This window comes from Musca domestica, unplaced genomic scaffold, assembly GCF_030504385.1.
Source record: "Musca domestica strain aabys unplaced genomic scaffold, Musca_domestica.polishedcontigs.V.1.1 42, whole genome shotgun sequence".
NCBI classification, from domain to species: Eukaryota; Metazoa; Arthropoda; class Insecta; order Diptera; family Muscidae; genus Musca; species Musca domestica.
In genome coordinates, this window is record NW_026712329.1 from 3,825,316 (window position 1) to 3,846,556 (window position 21,241).

Genomic DNA, 21,241 nt, shown 5'->3' on the forward strand with positions numbered 1-21,241 from the left:
GAAATGCCAACAAAGTTTTTTTTTTCGAAAGATGAGGAGAACACTTTACAAATCTCCAATTATTTTCTGAAAATCTCACGTCAGTTAGAACTTAAAATATTTCCAAAATTATTTGCCATGAAACCTCTTTTTGCCGCTTTGATGGGTGAAATGCTTAAAATTTTCTTAAAGAAATAACAACAGCAGCTGATTGTAAGCTATGGAAAATTATTTTTAATTCATGTATTTTTTTTATTTAGGAACACAGTTTTCACTCAATTTTTCCAATAATTATTTATTACTAATTGTTCTACAAGCTAGTATAAAATGGTAAAGAAAAATAACAAAAACAAAATAAGTTCTATAAAATCAATAAAAGAAAATCAAATATATTTATAGGTGTGTGCATGAAAAATATAATTATTTCTTTACCAAAAGCAATGTACGATTTCTTTTTTACCATCAAATTAAAACAAGCTGGATTAAATTGTGGGGTTTTTGGGGTTTTGTGAATATAGGTAGGTAGGTGGTGGTGGTGGTGTATGATTGATGATTAGCAAAATTAACTTTGTCCTGTCGTATTTAAAACCAATGGTATACTTATCTGCAAAGAAAACGATTTGTTAAAGAAAAAAGGAAAAAAAGGGGCAAACGGGTAATTAATTAATGAGAGTAGCATAATTTATCACATTCATAGAATACATATATGTATGTAGTATACAGTCACAAGCAACATATACACTTACACAAAATAAATATTACTTAATGTTCCTAAATACAGCAGGTTTAAAGGTGTGTGGGTTTAAAGAGAATTATCGATATTCAATAAAATTTTCGAGAACCATGAAATTGTTCTGAAAAACAAAACAACAAATTTGCCACGACGAGAACCGATCAGTAAAGAGAAGTAAAACCAGTAAAAAGTCGGACGGGGCCAACAAAATGTATTCTACACCGCTACGCTTATTTAGTAGAGCTCCCATAACAAAAGAATGACTGATATTATCCATTATTTGCACAATAAATATGAATTCGATTAAGGATATGTATGGGAGCTAAATCCAAATTCGAAGCTCCATACGAAATCGAGTACCAAATATCATTGCTGTCGAATGCATTTTACGAATGTGAGGGACGTAAACACCAAATCGTATGAAACATATGTATGGGAGCTATATCTATATCTGAACCAACTTTCACCATATTTGAAGTACTTAACTTCTAAACTGAATTCGATAGGTCGTGCCAAAATTCATGTAATTTGGACTGATATTAGCCATTTGGTGCACAATTAACCCGAAATCGGTTGAAGTTATATATAGGAGTTACATCCAAATTTGAACCGATCTTGATACAATTTGGTAGTGGTATTTCTGGGCTGCATTTGGTATCTGATACTTAACATCATTCTTGTGGGGTGCTAATTACGAATGTGGGGGACTTAAACACCAAATCGGATAAAACCTTTATATGGGAGCTATATCTAAACCGATTTTCATCGGATTCTATGTACTTGCTTCTAGATTGAATTCGCTTGGGTGTGCCACAATTCAGTCATTTGAACATAAATTGGCCATTTGATGCACAATTAACTTACAATCGGGTAATAATAGATATGGGAGGTATATCCAAATCTGAACCGATCTCAATATAATTTGTCAAAAGTTTTTATACCCTACAACACTATGTGTTGGGGGTATTACAAGTTTGATTGGGCCAAAAATTATGTAACACATCGAAATATTGATTTCCCACATAGGAAAGTATATATGGATCTTCCTATCTCGCCGAGCAGAATCGATCTAGGTATGTATGTCCGTCCGTCTGTCCGTCTGCCCATGTTAATTTGTAATCACTCTACAGGTCGCAATTATGGCCCGATCTTCACGAAATTCAGAATGGAGGTGGGGTTAAGGTCAGAATAGAACCTTATTTCTTTTGGAGATTATAGCATAATATTTAGGGGTCGAAATGGACCAAAAACTGAAAAAATTCCTGATTTTGCAGTTGTTCTACAGGTCGCAATTATGGACCTATCGACGAGGAAATTAGCATGGGGCTAGAGCTTAGACAGAAGCCTTCCAATTTTGATGGTCATCGGATAATATTTAGTGGGTGAAATAGACTATAACATTTGTGTTAAATAAAAGTCAAATTTTCCATTAAACCGCGAATATTTTTAGTCCCGGCGAAATCACAAATAGACGAAGAGATCAATTCTGACCGTTACGTAGATGCCGATAGTAAATATATCGGATATATATAGCGAAATATATACAATGTGTATTAACATAGGAAGGGGATGTTAGCTAAAATGCTTATATCTCAAGAATGGTTGGACCGATTTTGACAAATTTTGTCAATTTTGAATGCCCTCCTGGCATAAAAGAATAACATCTAAAAAAATCGCAGAAAAATATGCCAATAATGATGTTAATATAGATTTTGTAGTATTTTGAGACATATTATTTATTTTTTCATATTTTTTATCGCATGCGATTTTTTCAATTTGACTTATAATATTGAGGTGTACATTTTGTAATATTTTTTCACCTTACAACACAGGTTGTGGCTATTATATACAGATTGCAATTATCGTCCGATTATCACGAAAATTTTCTCAAGGGTAGGGTAAGGCGCAAAAGGGCTAGGCCTATTGTTTTCAAAGATTCGCGCAATATATTTAGGGGTTGAAATGGACCAACAACTAAAAATGTTAAGTTTTCACAAATTTAAAGGTCACAAATTTAAACCAAAGGACACGAAATCTCGCAGGAAGTTAGAGTTTAGGACGGCGGGTGGAATGGACCACTATTTTTGTGTGAAAAAATACCAACATTACTTACAGGCGATATATGAAGTACACAAAATGCGAACTTCTGGTTTTTTTATGCTGGTTTCGTTGACGAATATAGCCAAATATCGTAGACAAGCAAATCATATAGATGAGTGTAAATTTGGAATACAGAGAGGACTCTTACTTTTGGAGATGATCGCAAAATATTTAGGGGTTCAAATGAACCAAAAATAAAAAAAATTCCTGATCAAACAATTGAAGCCAATAAACACGCCTGAGAAGAGAGTTAAGGACAGGGAAGACGTCTAGCATTTTGGATGACCATTGGATTATATTTAGCTGTAAAATGGACCACAAGAACCAACAGCACGATGAAGTGCATAAATATTGGGCAAACATTCCTGGTCAAAATGCTAAGGGTAATATGTGGCCAGTGCTCCGTGACATAATTTCAAAAGCGAAATCTTCCAAAATGGATTTTGGACATATGGAAGCTTCTAATATATTGTAGTGTTGTAGGGTATCACATGGTCGGCCCCGCACGACTATAGCCTTTGCTTACTTGTTTTAAGCTGCATTTGATATATTTCCCCGAATATCGTTGTTACGGAGTGCATATTATGGCTGTGGAGAACAAGTATAACAAATCGGATGATCAATATATATTAGGCTTATTCGCGGAAACCATTGACTACAAATAACCCCAAAGAAAACAATCTGAAGGCGTTAAATCGCAATTCTGGTCTCTAAAACACGAAATAACACGCCCGGAAAATGACTGATACAGTAATTGAATCGTTTCTCTGGCACCGTCTTGTTGAAGTCACATGCCCACCACATCCCTTTCTTCAATTCTTGGCAAGAAAAACTGGTTATAAATTCACAATAATGCACTGACTGCATTGACTGTTTGTGCTTGACCTGCCTCCTTTTTATAAAAAAAAGTCTGATGATTGCTCCAGCCCCCCTTGGCTGGTTGAAGGCTCGTTATTATCTGCAGATCACTAATAGACCCAGTTTCAGCTAGTTTATCCATTATTATCTTTACAGTTGACTCTTTTGAAGCATTATTGTGACCTCAAATGGGTCGCAATTTGCGAACTGCAGCCTCAAAAATTTCACAATTTTTGTAAAACAATTTCACGTAGAGAATCATTGTTCGCAGCGCTCCATTTTTACTAAGCTTTTACTAAGAATCGTTCAAAAGTCAAACAAAAATGGACAGACAGGCAGGTCGGGCAGGAGGATGATAGACATCCATAAAACAACTCAGAAAGTGATTCTAGAAGGTTCCTCAAAAATGAGTCTCTCTTCTCCTTTTTATACCCTCCACCATAGTATGAGGGTATATTAAGTTTGTCATTCCGCTTGTAACAACTCGAAATATACATTTTGGACGCGACGAAGTATATATATTCTTTATCAGCATAAAATTCTATGTTGATGTCTGTTCGTCTATCCATCTGTAGAAGTCACTCTAGCTTCCGAACGAAATGAAGTAGGTTGATAAAAATTCACTCAAATGTGTATTATGTCTGCAGGACTTTTAGTATTGAAGGTCCACGTTTTGGTTTACCACCCATATAATGATACCTCCCTTTTTGTGGTATTTTGGTGATTTAAGTGACATTATTCACTGGAAATGTTTCAAATTTGGTATTTGAAATTCTTAATAGATACTACAGCCTATGGCAGAAAATTGTCTGTGCAGGTCCCCGTCTTCGTATAGCCCTAAACATTCGGTATTTTGATAATTTTAGCTACATTATTCACCAATTTTTTTCAAGTTTCGCATTTGAATATTATAATGGCTACATAATTTAACGGCTACATTCGGTATTTTAATATAATTTTTAACGAATTTTATTTTATTTTATTATTATTTTTTTTTTTTTTTTTTAAATTGTCAAATTCGTTCCAAATACTGGAGGACATTCAAAGATCGACCTGGCCAAACTTACATATTTTTTACTTCTTCATGTTACAAAAAATGTACAAAGACATAACACCTAATAGCACAGTGTGGTATTTCAGAACAAAAGTCCTCGCATACCTTGACTGGATTGAAATTTGAAACGGTAGCCTTAAATGTTATCACCCTATAACTCTATAAAAGGAAAATAGGATATAAAAGGAAAAGGATTTTATTTTCCGAGTCAATCCGGAGTCGAAGTCTGATCCATAAAGGATATAATCCGCCACCATAATTCTAGCTATATTTTCCAAGGAAAATGTCCGAGATTTGTATTTGAAGTTCGTAATGGATGGTAATGATCAATGCGGGCCCAAGTTTCAGCATTGCCCCCATATTAACTATAAATTTTTGGTATTTTTACAATATTAACGTGATTTCAATTTTGCACCCAGGCTTGAGATAATTCCAGAGGGTTATGGAATTATCTCAAATATCGACCATTAACTCCTGAAAAACAATATATCGTCTGAATACCGAATCTAGGCAAATAGGATTGCAGGGTAGTAAGCGTGTGGCATGGTCAAAATTAATTGCTGTTTTCTTTGTTAATTCGTTTCTTCTTTATATAAACACACATATGTGCTTCAAACAACAAATAATAGTAAAATGCATGCAAACATATAATACAGTACTGATGAAGGATATATATTCAATAAAGCAATTCTTATGTTGCTGCTGCTGTTACATATGTTAACAGTTATTAGTGTTTAAATGGTATGAGGACATGTAGGTATGATGGATATGTGGTGGTTTGATTTGACGATTATTCCCATTACAACGTTCATCAAATTTCATTATCATTACATTCTTAGATAGATTTTTTGAGGAGATTTCTTCATGCCGACCTGCAGAAGGTGGAGATATTGTTAGAGAGGTAGACATATGTACTTCTATGTCTGGAAATCTGTGCGTTTGATATGAGTACAAATTATTGTTATTCCTGGAATCATACCATAGTGCCATTCCTGTTGTTCCATAATGATAGAGATGGCGTTCATTTTTGTTTGGTTTTCTTTCCACAAAATTGCATTTTGCCATTGATAGAGGTTTTCCTTTTTTGCTTTTCTTTTTCGTTTACATTACTATTACACTAATACTACAAAACATTTATAAACCTTATGTTTCTTTCATATCTGGCGAATCATTTTTCGTATTTTCTTTTTCTTTTGACAAAACATGAAACTTCTTAAAAAAAACAAAACTCTTCAAATAATGCGAACACTTTACACTAACACAGATGAACATCGATTTTAATTGGTTATTTCATGACATACTTCCATATAGTCGGGATCGTGCATAATACCCTTAATCATATCCTTGAGCATGGTGTAACGCGGAAAGATGGGATAGAGTTTTGAACTTCCGTATTCCTCCTAAAAATAAATGGAATAAAATTCATTACTTCACATCGAGGAAAACTATTAACCCAAATGGGAAAGGGTTAGTAAAAAATGTCAATAGATAAATGTACGATGAATAAAATACTTGACTCATTTTTTTTCCTTCATCTCTGTAAACCCCCATTTGTGTATACTGTACTCACCTTCAGTACTCTAATTAAATGTCTAAGGCCTAAATATTTCTTTAGTAATCTATATAAATCATTTATGAGTTGATTATTTTCATGTTCAATTTGTGCGGTGGTCATATCTGAAATTGGAAAAAAAAAATAATATTTTACTCGTTATATAATAGTTTAATAGAATATTAATATAATTATGTTGTCAATAACGCTTCAAACTGTTAACATAGGTATAATGGGTTGTCATTTAAAATAAACTAGCTGGTCCGGTCCCCGTTACCGACCCGAACTTTTAGTCTTTAATGCATGATTTTTAAAGAATAATAAATCATAGATCTGACTCTTGTAAGAGGAACAATTTTCGTTATAAGTAATGACTCCATAGTAATTTCTAAATAGAAATAAACATTCATAGCAAAAATTATAAAAGATAATCACCTACTTTTGAATATTCGTAATTTTTTCATGTTTCTGTCACAATTTCGTTCCGAATGAGTCCCAGTTTGACATTTCAGGGTTTATTTAATATTGGCATACATCCCAAATGGTCGCTGCCTCTGGCCAAAATACAAAAAATGAAAGCCAGATATTTATTGTCGAATATGTACACATAAACTCTTAAGGGATTAAGCTTTTTAGAAAACATAATAATCACGGCTTCATTCTGACGGCCCACTTCGAGAATAGCATAAAAAAGAGAACATGTAGTTAGTTTCTTTATACCATACACCACAAGGTGGTCAGGATATTATGTCTTTGTGCATTTGTTTGTAACAGGCAAAAGGAATCGAGATAGACCCATAGTTCCTTTTGATGATCTGCATAGAATCACATTCTGAGTCGATGTCATAAATGTCATGCATGTCAGTCCGTCCGTCTGTCCGTGTATTTTTGTAAACAAAGTACAGTTCGTATTTATTGCCCTATCCAGATAAAATTTTGCACCATTCTTTTTTTTGGCCCAAGGGCGAACCCTATTGAAATTGGAGGTAATCGGTAAAAATTTAGATATAGCTCCCATATATATCTTCGTCCGATTTGCCTTTTATTGTGCACCAAACGTGTAATATCAGTCCGAATAGTATGGAATTTTGCACGTACGATCAGATTGGACCTGAAAATAAGTATGCCAAATTTGATCGAAATCGGTTCAGATATAGTTATAGCTCCCATATATATTGTTCATCCGATTTGTTATTTTTGTCCTCCGCAGCCGTAATATGCACTCTGTATATAATATTTGGGGTAATATATCAAATACAGCTCAGAAATACATTTGCTTAATTTTATCGAGATCGGTTCAGATTTGGATATAGCTCCCATATATAACTACGTCCGATTTACTTTTGATTGTGCACCAAACATCTTATATTTGCCCAAATTAGATGAAATTTGGCACTTACGACGAATTGAGTCTAGAAGCTAGTATCTCAAATTTGGTGAAGATCGGTTCAGATATAGCTATAGCTCCCATATATACTGTTCATCCGATTTGTCATATTTGTTGCCCACAGCCGTAATATGCACCCCGTAACAACGATATTCAGGGAAATATATCAAATACAGCTCAGAAATATCTTTGCCAAATTTTATCGAGATCGGTTCCGCTTTGGATATAGCTCCCATATATATTTTTATCCGATTTCAAATTAATTGTGCACCAAATGGGCAATACAAATCCGAATTTAAAAGACACAAATGCTTCGGCATATTTTGTCCTTTGAACTTTAAATTATAATTATAATCATAGCGTGTATGATTGAATTCTCTCCCCGCCCGACTTTAAGACTTTCTTTACTGGTTTTTCAGTTGGATCAGGGCAAAAGTGGAGAAAAATAGAACCCAAAAATATTGAAGTGATTTCGCTGCAGTTTTCTCAGTTTTATGGTGAACTTATCTGCGGAAATAACAGAAATTGACAGAGATGTAATTAAGAGGAGTTCAATGTTGTTACAAGCATTGTCTTCTGGGTACAATATTATAGTCGAAAAATTAAAGGCCTTTGCACTGGAAACTGCTAAAGAGTTAACAAATAGATATCCATGTTGCTACAAATAGATAACCATGTTGCTATCTTCGGAGGAGACCGCGGATTATAGAAACAAAGATATAAAAAAAGTTTCGACTAAACATACCCGAAAAAATCTTGTGTTTTACCGAATACCGATCTTATTAACCATCTTCTTCTGAGCTCTGACCCTTTTATAACGGGACAGCGAACGTTGCCAAACAATAAAAAAAATCTTTATTATTAAAACCTGTATTTAATTTACTTGAATAACACTGAAATTTACAAATATCCATTAATAACTTTGATTTAATTTTATATTTAATTGTTATTGTATTTTTTTTGTTTACAAAAAATTTAAAATAATAACATTTGGAATTGATTTGTAGAAAAAATACTTTTTGGAGGTACCTTTACAGGGGGACTGTACTTGAAGGCGGGCCGTTCCAAATAATTTTCAGTAAGATTATTCTTTAACTCTTTAGAACGTAAAATGTCAAATAACAGAACAATATGGTGTGGAAATGTGACAAGAATTGGGCAAATAACTCTTATTCGGGAGGTACGTTGTAAGGGGACCATGCCAAAACATGCACCGACCATATCCATTTTGTCACATTTTTTATTTTTATCCTATCAAGGTTCCATAACCAAAGATTCATATTGACATCTGCACTGAAAGTATTTGTGGCCGCTGTTCCCATACGACCTTGATCACTGTGCAATGTTCTCTTGAGGATTACAAATTCAATAGAATACAAAATTTTCTTTTCTGACGACACATTGGTGAGAAAGTGGACTTGGGGGTACACATAATGTGGGTACTATATTTAAACAAATGCCTATGTGGTCAATTATCTGTAAGACGGTTCTCTACACAAGAGTAGCCTAAATACAATTTTTTAGCCAAATCAATTGTTGAATGTGGTAAAGATCAAGATGGGCCCTACTTAAAAAAAATTAACATTTTATGCGAAGAGATTTTCTACATCATTAGTAAGGGTCAAAAAAATAAAAAAAGTGGCCAAGACACCAAAAAAAGCTTACATCATATGATAGTTATACCACAACGTGATCATTTTTTGCAAGGATGGTTTCTTCTCAAATTACCAACATCTGCCGAAATTAGTATCAAAAATATAGTAAAAATTGAAAATATACTTGAAATAGGGTTGTACCCTTATCCGGAGGTTATGACCCAGATCAAAAGCGACTTGAGGTCCTTTGACAGTGCAGTGGAAGGGTATAAATCATTTTTTTACTAAATGTCCATTTCGCCCTACCATTTTGCACCCTTTATATTCGGTATTTCACTTATTGCAGTCCCACTGAATTTTGAATTTTGAGTTCTCATTGGACGGATTATTGTTATATAAAAGAAGTAGGTACACGTAGATCATTTTGCCTGGATACTATTCCGAAATTTTTCCATTTCATTTTCATATTTACATCTTTCTTCCCCAGGAAATCAATCCATGTAGAGTTTAAATGAAATGGAAGGTCTATGAGGCTGTTTGTAGATCAGTACAAACTTATGCTGCACAAGTATGGGGATATTCGTATTTTGACGAGGTCGATAAGTTGCAGCGTTACTTTTTAAAGAAAATCCTCAAAGTACCAAGTTTTACACCTAACTACGCTCTTATGCTTGAGACCAATGTCGAAAATTGTCACTTATATACACTCAAACTAAATCTAAAGTATATACATCAAGTATTGTACAGATACCAAGAACATCGGTTACCGACAATATTAACCAATATATTGCTAGAAAAAGAAGGATTCTGGGTAGCAAATATTAAAAGTATGGCTCATCGGTTAAACGTTCAATGGCCAAATACCGCAAATGAAGATGAATGGACATTATTTAGCAAATGCATTATTGGTAAAGAAAAAACATATTTATTACAGGAAAACTTGAGGCTAAAACAACAAAGCCAAGATAGAATTTATAAACATTTAGACTATAGAATGGGAGAAATGTACTTTACTGACTCTTTTACTAGCGATCAGATTTCATGGATCTTTAAAGCACGATGTGGACTTATCAATTTGAATGCAACCAGATTTAACACTGAAAATGCAGAACGTAAATGTACGTTATGTAATCTGATTCGTGATGAAACATTGCAGCATTTCATTGGAGAGTGCCCTATCCTGGCAGAATTTAGGACGAGTTTTTTCCAATCCGCAATACTATCCGAAGAAGATGTGATTAACATTCTGGATGGTCGTGAAGCACATTATTGGAGACAGCTGGTCATATATTTAAAAATATGTTTAAATTATAGAGAATTTCTAATATTTGAATACAACTCAGTATAAACATAAATTAACTTGTAATCAGATACGACAGACGGTTTATTAAAAACCATTGTCTATTTAATAAAAAAAGTATATATTATATATATTATTTATATATTATATACATCCTAATAAAAAATAAAATTCCGAAATTTCGTCAAACAATCCTTTAGTTATAAGGGTAATACCTAACATAACTTTCTTTTATATTGTGAAAATAATTTTTTTATTTTGTTCACAAAAATGTACTACTATTTTGAAATTCGATTCCTTAAACTTATTTCGAATTTTTCTCGATTTCCCAAAAAAGTAATTATCCTTTATCTTTGGTGTGATCGCGTTAAATTATTTCGACAACATCTATCATCTTCAATGTTACCCGCCTGGAATTTAAGTTAAATTAAATAAATTGATATTAATATTAGAATTCAAAATTATAAACTACAAATGTACATACGGAAAAAATAAGTCAAAATGGAAACACACTTTGAATATCCTTGGTACGAATTTAGAAAATTTCAAAAAATAGAATCCTTAAAAAAATCTGTTAAAATTAAAAAACCGAATATAGCCGTTATATTGGGGTCTACACGACGTGGGCCTACATAGGCATTGCTTGTCATAAGTCATTACCATATTAAAATTCGAAACTTGAAATAAACGGACCTGGACCAGCATAGACAGTATTCTGTCATAGGGTGTAGCATCCATAACGAACTTCAAATACGACATCTCAAACAATTTCGGTGGGTATTGTACCTAAACTCGTCAAAATACCGAATATAGGAAGGTTCTGGTATATGGGTGCTATACGAAGTCATGGACCTGCATAGACAATTTTCCGTCACAGACTGTAGTTCCCATTACGAACTCTAAATAGGTAATTTGAAACAATTCCGGAGGCTAAAATCATCATAATACCGAATATTGGGAGGTACCGTTATATCGGGGCTATACGAAGACGTGGAACTGCACAGACAATTTTCTGTCTTAGGATGTAGTATCCATTTCGAACTTGAAATCCCTAATTTGAAACAATATCGGGAGGTACCGTTATATGGGCCTATATGAAAACGTAGACCTACATGGCCCATTTACGAAACATTACAAAACCATTAGAAAAGCAGTAACATGACATACATACACGAAGGATTTGTCTTTCGGATTTATTTATTTCATAGCAAATAGCAAGCGTGCAGTAAACTGCAATCTTTTGAAGTTGAGTGGCATTTCTATTGCTATTAGTGAATTTGAGATAGCAACATACTTCGCCGTAATAAGCGTATTTCAAATCAATTGTTGTGTTGTTTTTTAGTGTTAGCCCAAAGCGTTGTGGGTCAATGGTTCTTATTAAAATCATATCCCAATCTGATCCGATTTAAATATAATTTTAAAAAAATTACTTTTAACCCAAATTGTAACCAAATTCCGCCACACATTCTGAATTTCATTGGTACCGGTCATATATATCATGTTTGGTGCATAACATGTATGAAATCGTTACATATTCCAAATTTCTTTGGAATCGAACATACATATCGTGTATGGTGCATAAAATATATGAAATCGGTAAGAAATATATATGAGAGCTATATCCAAATCTGAACCGATTTTAATATAATTTGACAAATGTATATTTGTTTTAATTTCCGCTACACATTCCAAATTTCATTGAAATTAGAGATACATAGCGTGTTTTGTGCATCAAATACAAGAATTCGGTCGAAAATATATATGGGAGCTATATCCAAATCTGAACCGATTTCAATTTAATTTGACAAATTCATTCTGTCTCCCAATTCCGTTACTTATTTTAAATTTCATTACAATTGGAAATACATATCGTGTTTGGTCCACCAAATACATGAAATCGGCCGAAAATGTATGTGGGAGCTATATCCAAATCTACAGCGATTGCAATATAATTTGGGAAATCAATTTTTAAGATAAAATCTATCACACGTTTTAAATTTCATTGAAATTGGGGATACATAGCGCGTTTGGTGCATCAAATGCTTAAAATCGGCCGAAAATATATATGGGAGCTATATCCAAATCTGAACCGATTTTAATATAATTTGACAAATTTATTTTCGGATCAAATCCCGTCACACATTCCAAATTTCATTGGAATCTAACGTTCATATTGTGTTTGAGGCATCAAATAAAGGAAATCGGTCGAAAATATATATGGGAGCTATATCCAAATCTGAACCGATTACAATATAATTTGGCAAACTTATTTTTGTTCCAAATTCCGTTACGTATTCCAAATTTGAAGACTGTATCTTCAACCAATCAATAGATATGTGCATATAAAATCTAAACTTTTGGGAGGTACCTCCGATTCTGATGCTATATCTCCAGTTCCAAGTGGAAATTCAAAAATGTATATAGCCTATGTTACTTTCAGGCGATGTTGCAGTATATATGGAAATTTTCAGGAAAATCTATTCACCGGTTTTCGAGTCCATAAATTACGAACAAACAAACATACAAACATTTCCTCTTTTATAGATAAAGATAGTTCTTTCGAGTCTTTATATATATTCTTTTAAAAAATCAAGACAACTACTCTGTCGCTTATTTAAAAAATCCACGGCAAATGCCCTGTCGGTTCTTAAAAATATTCTTTAAAAAATACGTTTACATCCCTGTCGGTTCTTTAACAATATTCCTTAAAAATTCTCGCGCAAAGGTCTTCTCAATCACAAATTACATAAAATCTGAACGGAGTCAACGATTTACTCCAAACTTTGGGGTACAATTTCTCAACATGACCTAAATACTTTTGGGGTCACATGAAATACACGCTGTACGCCTTTTTGACTCCTAACACTTGTAGGATTTTCTTACTTTCCAATCGTTCCAAGCGTTCACGCTTTTCCGCTGCTTCTTCTGCTAATTTGGCGGAGGTTTTTACACCTTCTCCGGATTTCTGCGTCTTTTCCATAATCGAACAGGCACGCATCACATAGGTGGGTACCGTCTCTTGTTTCTCCTGGCGTGGTATATCGATCAGAGCCCAATATTGCGTTTCCAGTCGAATTACATCCTATGAATAAATACAAAAATATTTAAACGCTGAATGGGAAGTAAACACGACATTCGGTACCTTAATCATTATTTTCAGCATGGGATAACGTTGAAAAATATTACGCTGTGATTTCGAGTCACCATATTTATTCATGAGGGTTATTAAAGCTTGTTTGGCCGTATCGTAAGATTCTTCCAGACGTATGCGTAAATTTCGAAGGCGTTCGTTTGTCTCAATGACTTCCTCGCGGCTCATGCCACCTAAAAAATAGAAGGAACCGAATGAATATTTATTATTTACGGTGAGGGGTGTTTGTTTTTGGACTGATGTGTGTTGGTTTGTGTCTTACTAGGTGCACCTTCATCCTTGACGTCCTGGACGATTCGTCGAACGCTTTGAGTGAATTTGCCAACAAAATTTGTTGTAGCTGCAAAGAAATGAAAAAGTATGAATTATTAATTTTTAGTTGAAATGTTGCTATAGAAATTAAAAGTGATTAATATTATCGGAGATTTTAAATTTTTTATTCAATTAATGTGAAATAAACATTTTGAATTTTTTAAAAAAAATATATTGTTCGAAAGTTGCCTTAGACACTATCGTTTATTGGACAAACGTAGCAGAAATGAGGCAATAGCCGATTGTAAATGGTAATCTGCGATTTGCTAGGAAATATTCTGACTATCAAGAGTCGGAGCATTATGCCGTTAAAAATCGCATCTACGGATTTCCGATTTTAAAGTACAAATTGAACTATGTCGCGCGACAACGAAGCCGCTGAGATTTGAACTCACGTGCGCCCTTTTTTATTTAAAATCACAAGCAAACGCTTAGACAGTTTAACCAACGAGCATTGGTGGTTATTATGAGCTAGCTTCATGTTTTGTCTGCTGGCGCACACAGACCCAAAGTGTGCCACTAGTTTATTTATAGAACTTATTTTTGTTGTTGTTGCTGCTAAATAACACAAATAACACAACACAGCAATCTCTGGCCTAAGCTATTATCTTCTGTTTACCATTAGTAGTGAGAGTTTTTTTTTTGTAGTTTTTGATATTTTATTTAAGAGAATCATGTCTTCTAAGAGAAGATAGGAGAATAGTAAAAACAAATCGAATTTTATAAATAAAAATGACAAACAAATCTTGTGAGTAAAAAATTCGCTTCCAATAAAAAATTAAAACAATATTTGAAGCCTTTCTTATCTTAAATAATTTCTGTCGCAAAAGTTAAAACGCTTACTCTATTTAAATGAGGAAGCAAAACATTAAACCATTATGTTTAAATTATAAACAGCGCTGCTCAAGAACAAGAGCCTTGATTTCAGAAACCATCAAGAAATCAGTGCCAAAATATTATTTTTTTATTGTTAATTAAAAGCGGTCACTTTTGAGCAAACTTTAAATTTTAAAACAATTGAAATGAGTCGTGGAATACAAATAAAAGCAAAATTTAAATTTTCTTTTAAATGTTCTCAGCACACGGTTTTAAGCAGAGCTGTTTTAAATCAGAGCTGTGCAAGAACAAGTATACAATATAGGGTGAGATGAAAAAACTGCAATAAACTTCAGACTGCCGTCATTTTTAAGCCACTCGTCCGACAGTTGTAAAAATTATTTCATTGTTTACAAGCGTCGCAGTGGTCGAAGAATGGCTCGTGATCTGAACATATTACAATATTCCATTCGGCAAATATTGCAAAATGAGCACGGGGTAAAGCCATGGATATTCCAAAAAGTGGAAGAACTTATACCGCAACAGAAAGAAAATAGACTCAAAAGAGCTAGAGTTGCTTCGCTTGGCCAAAGTGGCGAACTGCCGAATTTGCCAGAACTCAAGCGGTGGCCAAGGTGATAGTGTGGGCCGCCATAACAGCCGATGATCGCTCTCCGCTCGTATTAATTGACCGTGGCATCAGAATAAATCCCGAATATTATCGCGAAAATATTCTGGAGGGTGTATTAAAGCCTTGGGCACGCAAACATTTTGGCAGCAGACTTTGGACATTCCATCAGGACTCAGCACCATGGCCCTCAGCTCACGAACCCAAGAATGGTAAAAGAATGAAGTTCGTCGCTTTATTTCCAGCCCACAATGGCCACCAAAATCTTCCGATACCAATCCGTTGGACTATTGCGTTTAGAGTAAAAAAAAAAATACCAAAGTGTCGATCACCTCAAGCAAGAACTTCGCCGGGAATGGGCCAAAATACCGCAGAGCAACATTCGGGCAGCGTGTAACGTCGTGTGAAATCTTCCGATATTAATCCCATTTCCGACATTTTTTGCATTTATTCAATATATTTTAGAAGAAAATGTACAAATTATGGCGTTTGACTTTGTTGCAGTTTTTTATCTCACCTTGTACACATATCTCTCAGACTACACATAAAAAGTGATCCTTACACTAAATTTCAGATTTCAAATTGTTTTCGTGTACTTGCATTAAACATTCCCAAAGCCACCTGTTTATCACAGAGATACCACCCACAGGGAACCCAATATACATTTCAATTTACCATTTCAATTTTCCGGAAATGTAACAAATTTAGTACTATTTAGCAAAGTTCTTACACTTAGAACTAATTTTTAAAGTCACTTCCTTACATTAATTCCATTTCCTATCAATATTTTGTATCTTTCGTATACTGGCTGAACGCATTTCCCAACCGAATTCTTTATCCTTACCATACCCCCCAGTAGAGACCACAATACCAACATTTTGAATTTCCAAATCGGTTCGTTCAACCAATACAATTTTTTTTTTTTAATTGAGTACCATTTGGTACAATTGTTACACTTAGTTTTTCCCAAACTTAACTTCTGTATTAAATGTCACAAAAAATGTCAGTTCATAAAATACCAAAATGTACAAAATATAATGTTTCTAAGTACTTTTGGTACAGCCGTTTCGCCTGGGCGTTGATGAATCAGTCAGTCAATCACTCCATTTTTACTTTTTTATATATAAATATAATCGATTTCCACTAAATTTGATATTATAAATAATTAATTTACTAATTCTATAATCAACATTTAGGCTACTTTAATACTGTTCTGATACGACACAATACCATTGAAACTATTAATGAAACTAAGGTCATAATACTTTGAAATACTTTGAAACTATTTATGAAACTAAGGTTATAATACTTTTGAATTCTGTTGAGTAATTCGATCTGGATGCGGGCACTGACAGATGCTCAGCTGCACCTATTTCTTTTTAAATATATTAAAAACAAAAATTTAATTAAAAAATCGAATCCACAAACAATTTACATTTAAAATTGCATCATTGTGTAGCAATAAATAAACTAATAAATAAATTCACCGGAGTAAATAAAAATCTATTTTTATTTTTTTTTTTCATTAGGAGAAACCCATTTATTATTTTTGTATTTATCTCAACGATAATGATGATGCTGTGGCCAGACACTCCCACTTTTTTCTTTGAATCATTATCTGCAATGGCAGAATCATGCATCAGCATCATTTTCATTTGCATCATTTCAGCAAAACAAAAAAGAAAACATTTAAGTAAAATGATCTCGAACAAAAAAAGGTTATTATTTTAAATTTTTCAATTGCACAGAATTCTTAGGAAGTTAAATACTCCTATGAATAATTTACAATTTTTCTCGGTTATTGTTTAAACAAATGAATGAAATATGAGCGGATATACCCACACGTGGCCCAAATGAAGCACGAGTGTGATTGTGATACACACAATAGATTTTCCCATGAAAAGGTCATACAAATGAAAGCTAAAGCGTAGAATCTTGAGACATGAATGCTAAATAGGTATTAATTAATTTAGTGAGGAATTGTTGTAAAGTCTCTGTGGTACGTAACAATAAACATACGATATTTGTAGTAATAGTCTTACAAAAAATTTTACTAAACAATTCACTATTATTGCTATAATATGCCAGCAAACACAATGTTTATCAAAACCAGTAAAGAAAGTCTAAAAGTCGGACGGGGCAGTGCGTAGGGTACCACACTGCTATGCATATTTAGTAGATATACTTGTTTCTATAAAATGTAGAATATATATTTCTATGCTGTATCTTATAGCTGGAAGCAAATATCGTTGTTAAGAGCATTTTACGGGTCTGAGGGACTTAAATGCAAAATAGGATGAATCATATATACAGGGTGAGATAAAAAAACTGCAACAAAGCCAAACACCATAATTTTTAATTTTTTTTTTAATTTTATTGAATGAAAGCAAACAAATTTCGGTAGTAACATCAAATTTTAGAATAAGTTTAGATTTGTTCGAATTGGTCACCTTTGACACGAATTATGGGCTTCAAACGGCCAATGAAACCGTCACACGCTGCCCGAATATTGTTCTGCGGTATTTTCGCCTATTCCCAGCGAAGCTCTTGCTTGAGGTGATCGAACTTTGGTATTTTTTAGTGCCAACCTTGCTTTCCAAAATACTCCAGACACAATAGTCCAACGGATTGGTATCAGGAGATTTGATGGAGAAAACCAAATTCTGCAGTTCACCACTTTCGGCCAAGCAAAGCAACTCTTTAGCTCTTTGAGTCTATTTTCTTTCTGTTGCGGTGTAATTTTTTGCACTTTTTTGAATTTCAATTGATTTGCCCCGAGCTCATTTTTAAATAATTACCAAATGGAATATTGCGATATGTTCAGCTCACGAGCCATTTTTCGGCCACTGCGACGCGGGTTTCGATCAAGTCGCTTCCTTACTTTTAGAACCATTTCTGCTGATGTTGCTGTTTTCTTCCGTCCACTTCCTTGACGTCGTGCTACACTGCCAATATCACGGTAATGAGCGATGTTACGAGACACAAAATATTTATTCACATTTAAATGCTGGAGTGCTCTAACGATAGCCACTTGTGGTTTTCCTGCCAAATACAAAGAAATCTCACTATCACGCTTGAATTCCACCACAAATAACTTTTTTCTGGAAAATTCTCACCAAAATGCTTTTGTACGCTTGCAAACAATATAATGAGCTATCACTGGAATAATTTTAAAAGCTGTCGGACTAGTGGCTTAGAAATGACAACAGTCTGAAGTTTGTTGCAGTTTTTTCATCTCACGTTTTGATTTCATCCACATTTTCTAACGTAATTGTTCACAATTAGTGATCGTAATGGGTTATATCTCCTGTGGCAGACCATAGTTTATATAAGGTCCCGTTCTTCTATTTAGAGATCTCCTAATTTTGGTATTCAGATTAAATTGTCTCATTTTATGCGAAATAGTTGAAAATTCGGTATATAGAGTTTGTTGTGAGTTCCACATTCTGTGTCAGAGAACTGCTCGAATAGGGCCATTATTTCTTTTATAACTCATTAGGCGGTGCCTCCCATAATTGGGATTTGGTAATTTCAGGGAAATTTTTCAACAAATCATTTTAATTTGTTGTTTTTTACTTTAAAACTTAACTTAACTTTTCGACACTTATATGACTTTTTCAAAAATTGAAGTGGTCCCAATATTTAATCCCGATCCTATTTTTTGCAAAGGGTTTCTTTACCTCACGGTGGAAGGTATTAAAAGTTCGGGCCGGCGTTCACGTTTATGGGTCGGAAAATCAATCAAAAACTATTGCTTAAAATCCGCCATTAAAAAAATATGCTTGATATGAACGACCAAAAAGCGTTGCCTTTAAAAATTTGCGAACATAAGTAGGACAGCCCATTAAAGAAAGTAATGTATGGATCGGATCAGTCCATCAGAAATATAATATAAAAATCTACTATGATGTGCAAGGCAGTCTATAAAAAATGCATGAAATTCACAAATATACGTCGGAAAATTGAACGAAAATATGTGCTTAAATTTCCATGAATATGAATCAGACAGTCCTTCAGTACATCTAAAGTTCGGTCAAAAGTTATTTAAAATAATGGTTCATACTTTTAAAAATTCTCTTAAAAAACCCCTATTATGTAGTTAATTTTTGTCCATTAAGTCTACAAATGAGTAAACAAATATTTTAGCATCCTCTTTTTTTCGTCCGATGGTTTTGAACTCGGAATTTATCTGATAATTACACTATATATTTTTATACCCTACGCCACAAGGTGGTCAGGGTTTTATGTTATTGTGCATTTGCTTGTAACAGGCAAAAGGAAACGAGAGAGACCCATCGTTTCTTTTGATGATCTGCATAGAATCACATTCTGAGTCGATTTATGCATGTCCGTCCGGCCCCGCCCCACTTTAAGACTTTCTTTACTGGTAACAATTTTATTTATTATTTCCTTATCTTTGACCGGTCATTGAGCATTGGATGTTAAAAATTTCTATGAGTCAGGAATTATTAGAAGCATAGATGTGCAAATTCATACATTGCACCGTCTTCAAATGAATATTTAAATAATTACAAAATGCAACAAAGTTCATTTCAATATTTTTGTACGTCATGGGAATTGTATAAATTCTAATGAAGTATTTTTCAATACTTTTATATACATGATGGCACGATGATATCACTTTTTGGGGGAGATTCAATGGACTTTGTTTTGTCCAGTCAGTCATCCAACCAACAACCAACCATACACGTTTGAATAAACAACGTAGTAGCAACATCGTGTGAATTGCTTGGTTTCAACTTCAAAATTTGTCTGTTTTCAAATGTCATTCATTGTGTGTTGGCAACACTCGGGATAAGTAATTTGTCTGACATTAACAAGACGAAGAAATACAATACAAACAAATGCAATTAACAGTGATGGGTAATAAGATGAATGTACCATTGAAGAGAATAATTGTGAAGTAAATAAAATCAATCATGATCGTTATTAAATGCATATTATTGCTTTGGAACGATAAGACTTGGTGCGGGCAAGACTTAGGCGTACGTAGGCGTGTAATAAGGCTAGGTTTTTGGAAATTCGTACTAAAAGGGTACGAAAAGTACTAAAAATTAAATACTTTGTGTTGGACAAAGATAATGAGGTAGAATCTTGAAATTTGGAATGAGAGTGCAGGGTAGATGTACCAAAGGGTTTTTGGGTTCTTGGTTAAGTGGATAAAGATAAAATTCTGAAATTTAATGTTTGGACTACCGATGAATCTGTTTTTGAGATTTGACGGTAGTTTGGAATTGCATACAAGGTCAAGGACTGCTGTCATTTCTAAGCCACTCGTCCGACAGCTCTTAAAAATTTTCCAATGACAGCTCATTATATTGTTTGCAAACGTACAAAAGCATTTTGGTGAGAATTTCCCAGAAAAAAATTATTCGTGATTGAATTCAAGTGTGATTTTGATAGTGTGATTTTTTTATATTTGGCTGGAAAACCACAAGTGGCTATCGTTAGAGCACTCCAGCATTTAAATATGAATAAGTCTTTTGTGTCTCGTACCATCGCTCGTTACCGTGATGCTGCTAACGTAGCCCGACGTCAAGGAAATGAACGGAAGAAAACATCAACATCAGCAAAAACAGTTCGAATCGTAAAGAAGAGACTTGATGGAAACCCGCGTCTCAATGGCCGAATATGACTCGTGAGCTGAACAATATTCCAATTGGCAAATATTGTAAAATGAGCTCAGGGTAAAGCTATTGAAATTTCAAAAAGTGCAAGAACTTACACCCCAACAGAAAGAAAATAGACTTAAAAG

General features: G+C 33.9%; 1 protein-coding gene across 1 annotated transcript; it reads right to left on the reverse strand.

Moving 5' to 3' along the window:
- Nucleotides 1-523: 523 nt before the first annotated feature.
- LOC131804328 (uncharacterized) lies at nucleotides 524-14,086 on the reverse strand. The gene is made up of 6 exons (XM_059127065.1): nucleotides 13,972-14,086; nucleotides 13,701-13,882; nucleotides 13,442-13,640; nucleotides 6,295-6,401; nucleotides 6,026-6,124; nucleotides 524-583 (listed from the first exon to the last, which is right to left on the reverse strand). Exons 2-6 carry the CDS (start codon nucleotides 13,875-13,877, stop codon nucleotides 542-544), a joined length of 624 nt encoding a protein of 207 aa, XP_058983048.1. The 5' UTR covers nucleotides 13,878-13,882; nucleotides 13,972-14,086; the 3' UTR covers nucleotides 524-541.
- Nucleotides 14,087-21,241: the final 7,155 nt, after the last annotated feature.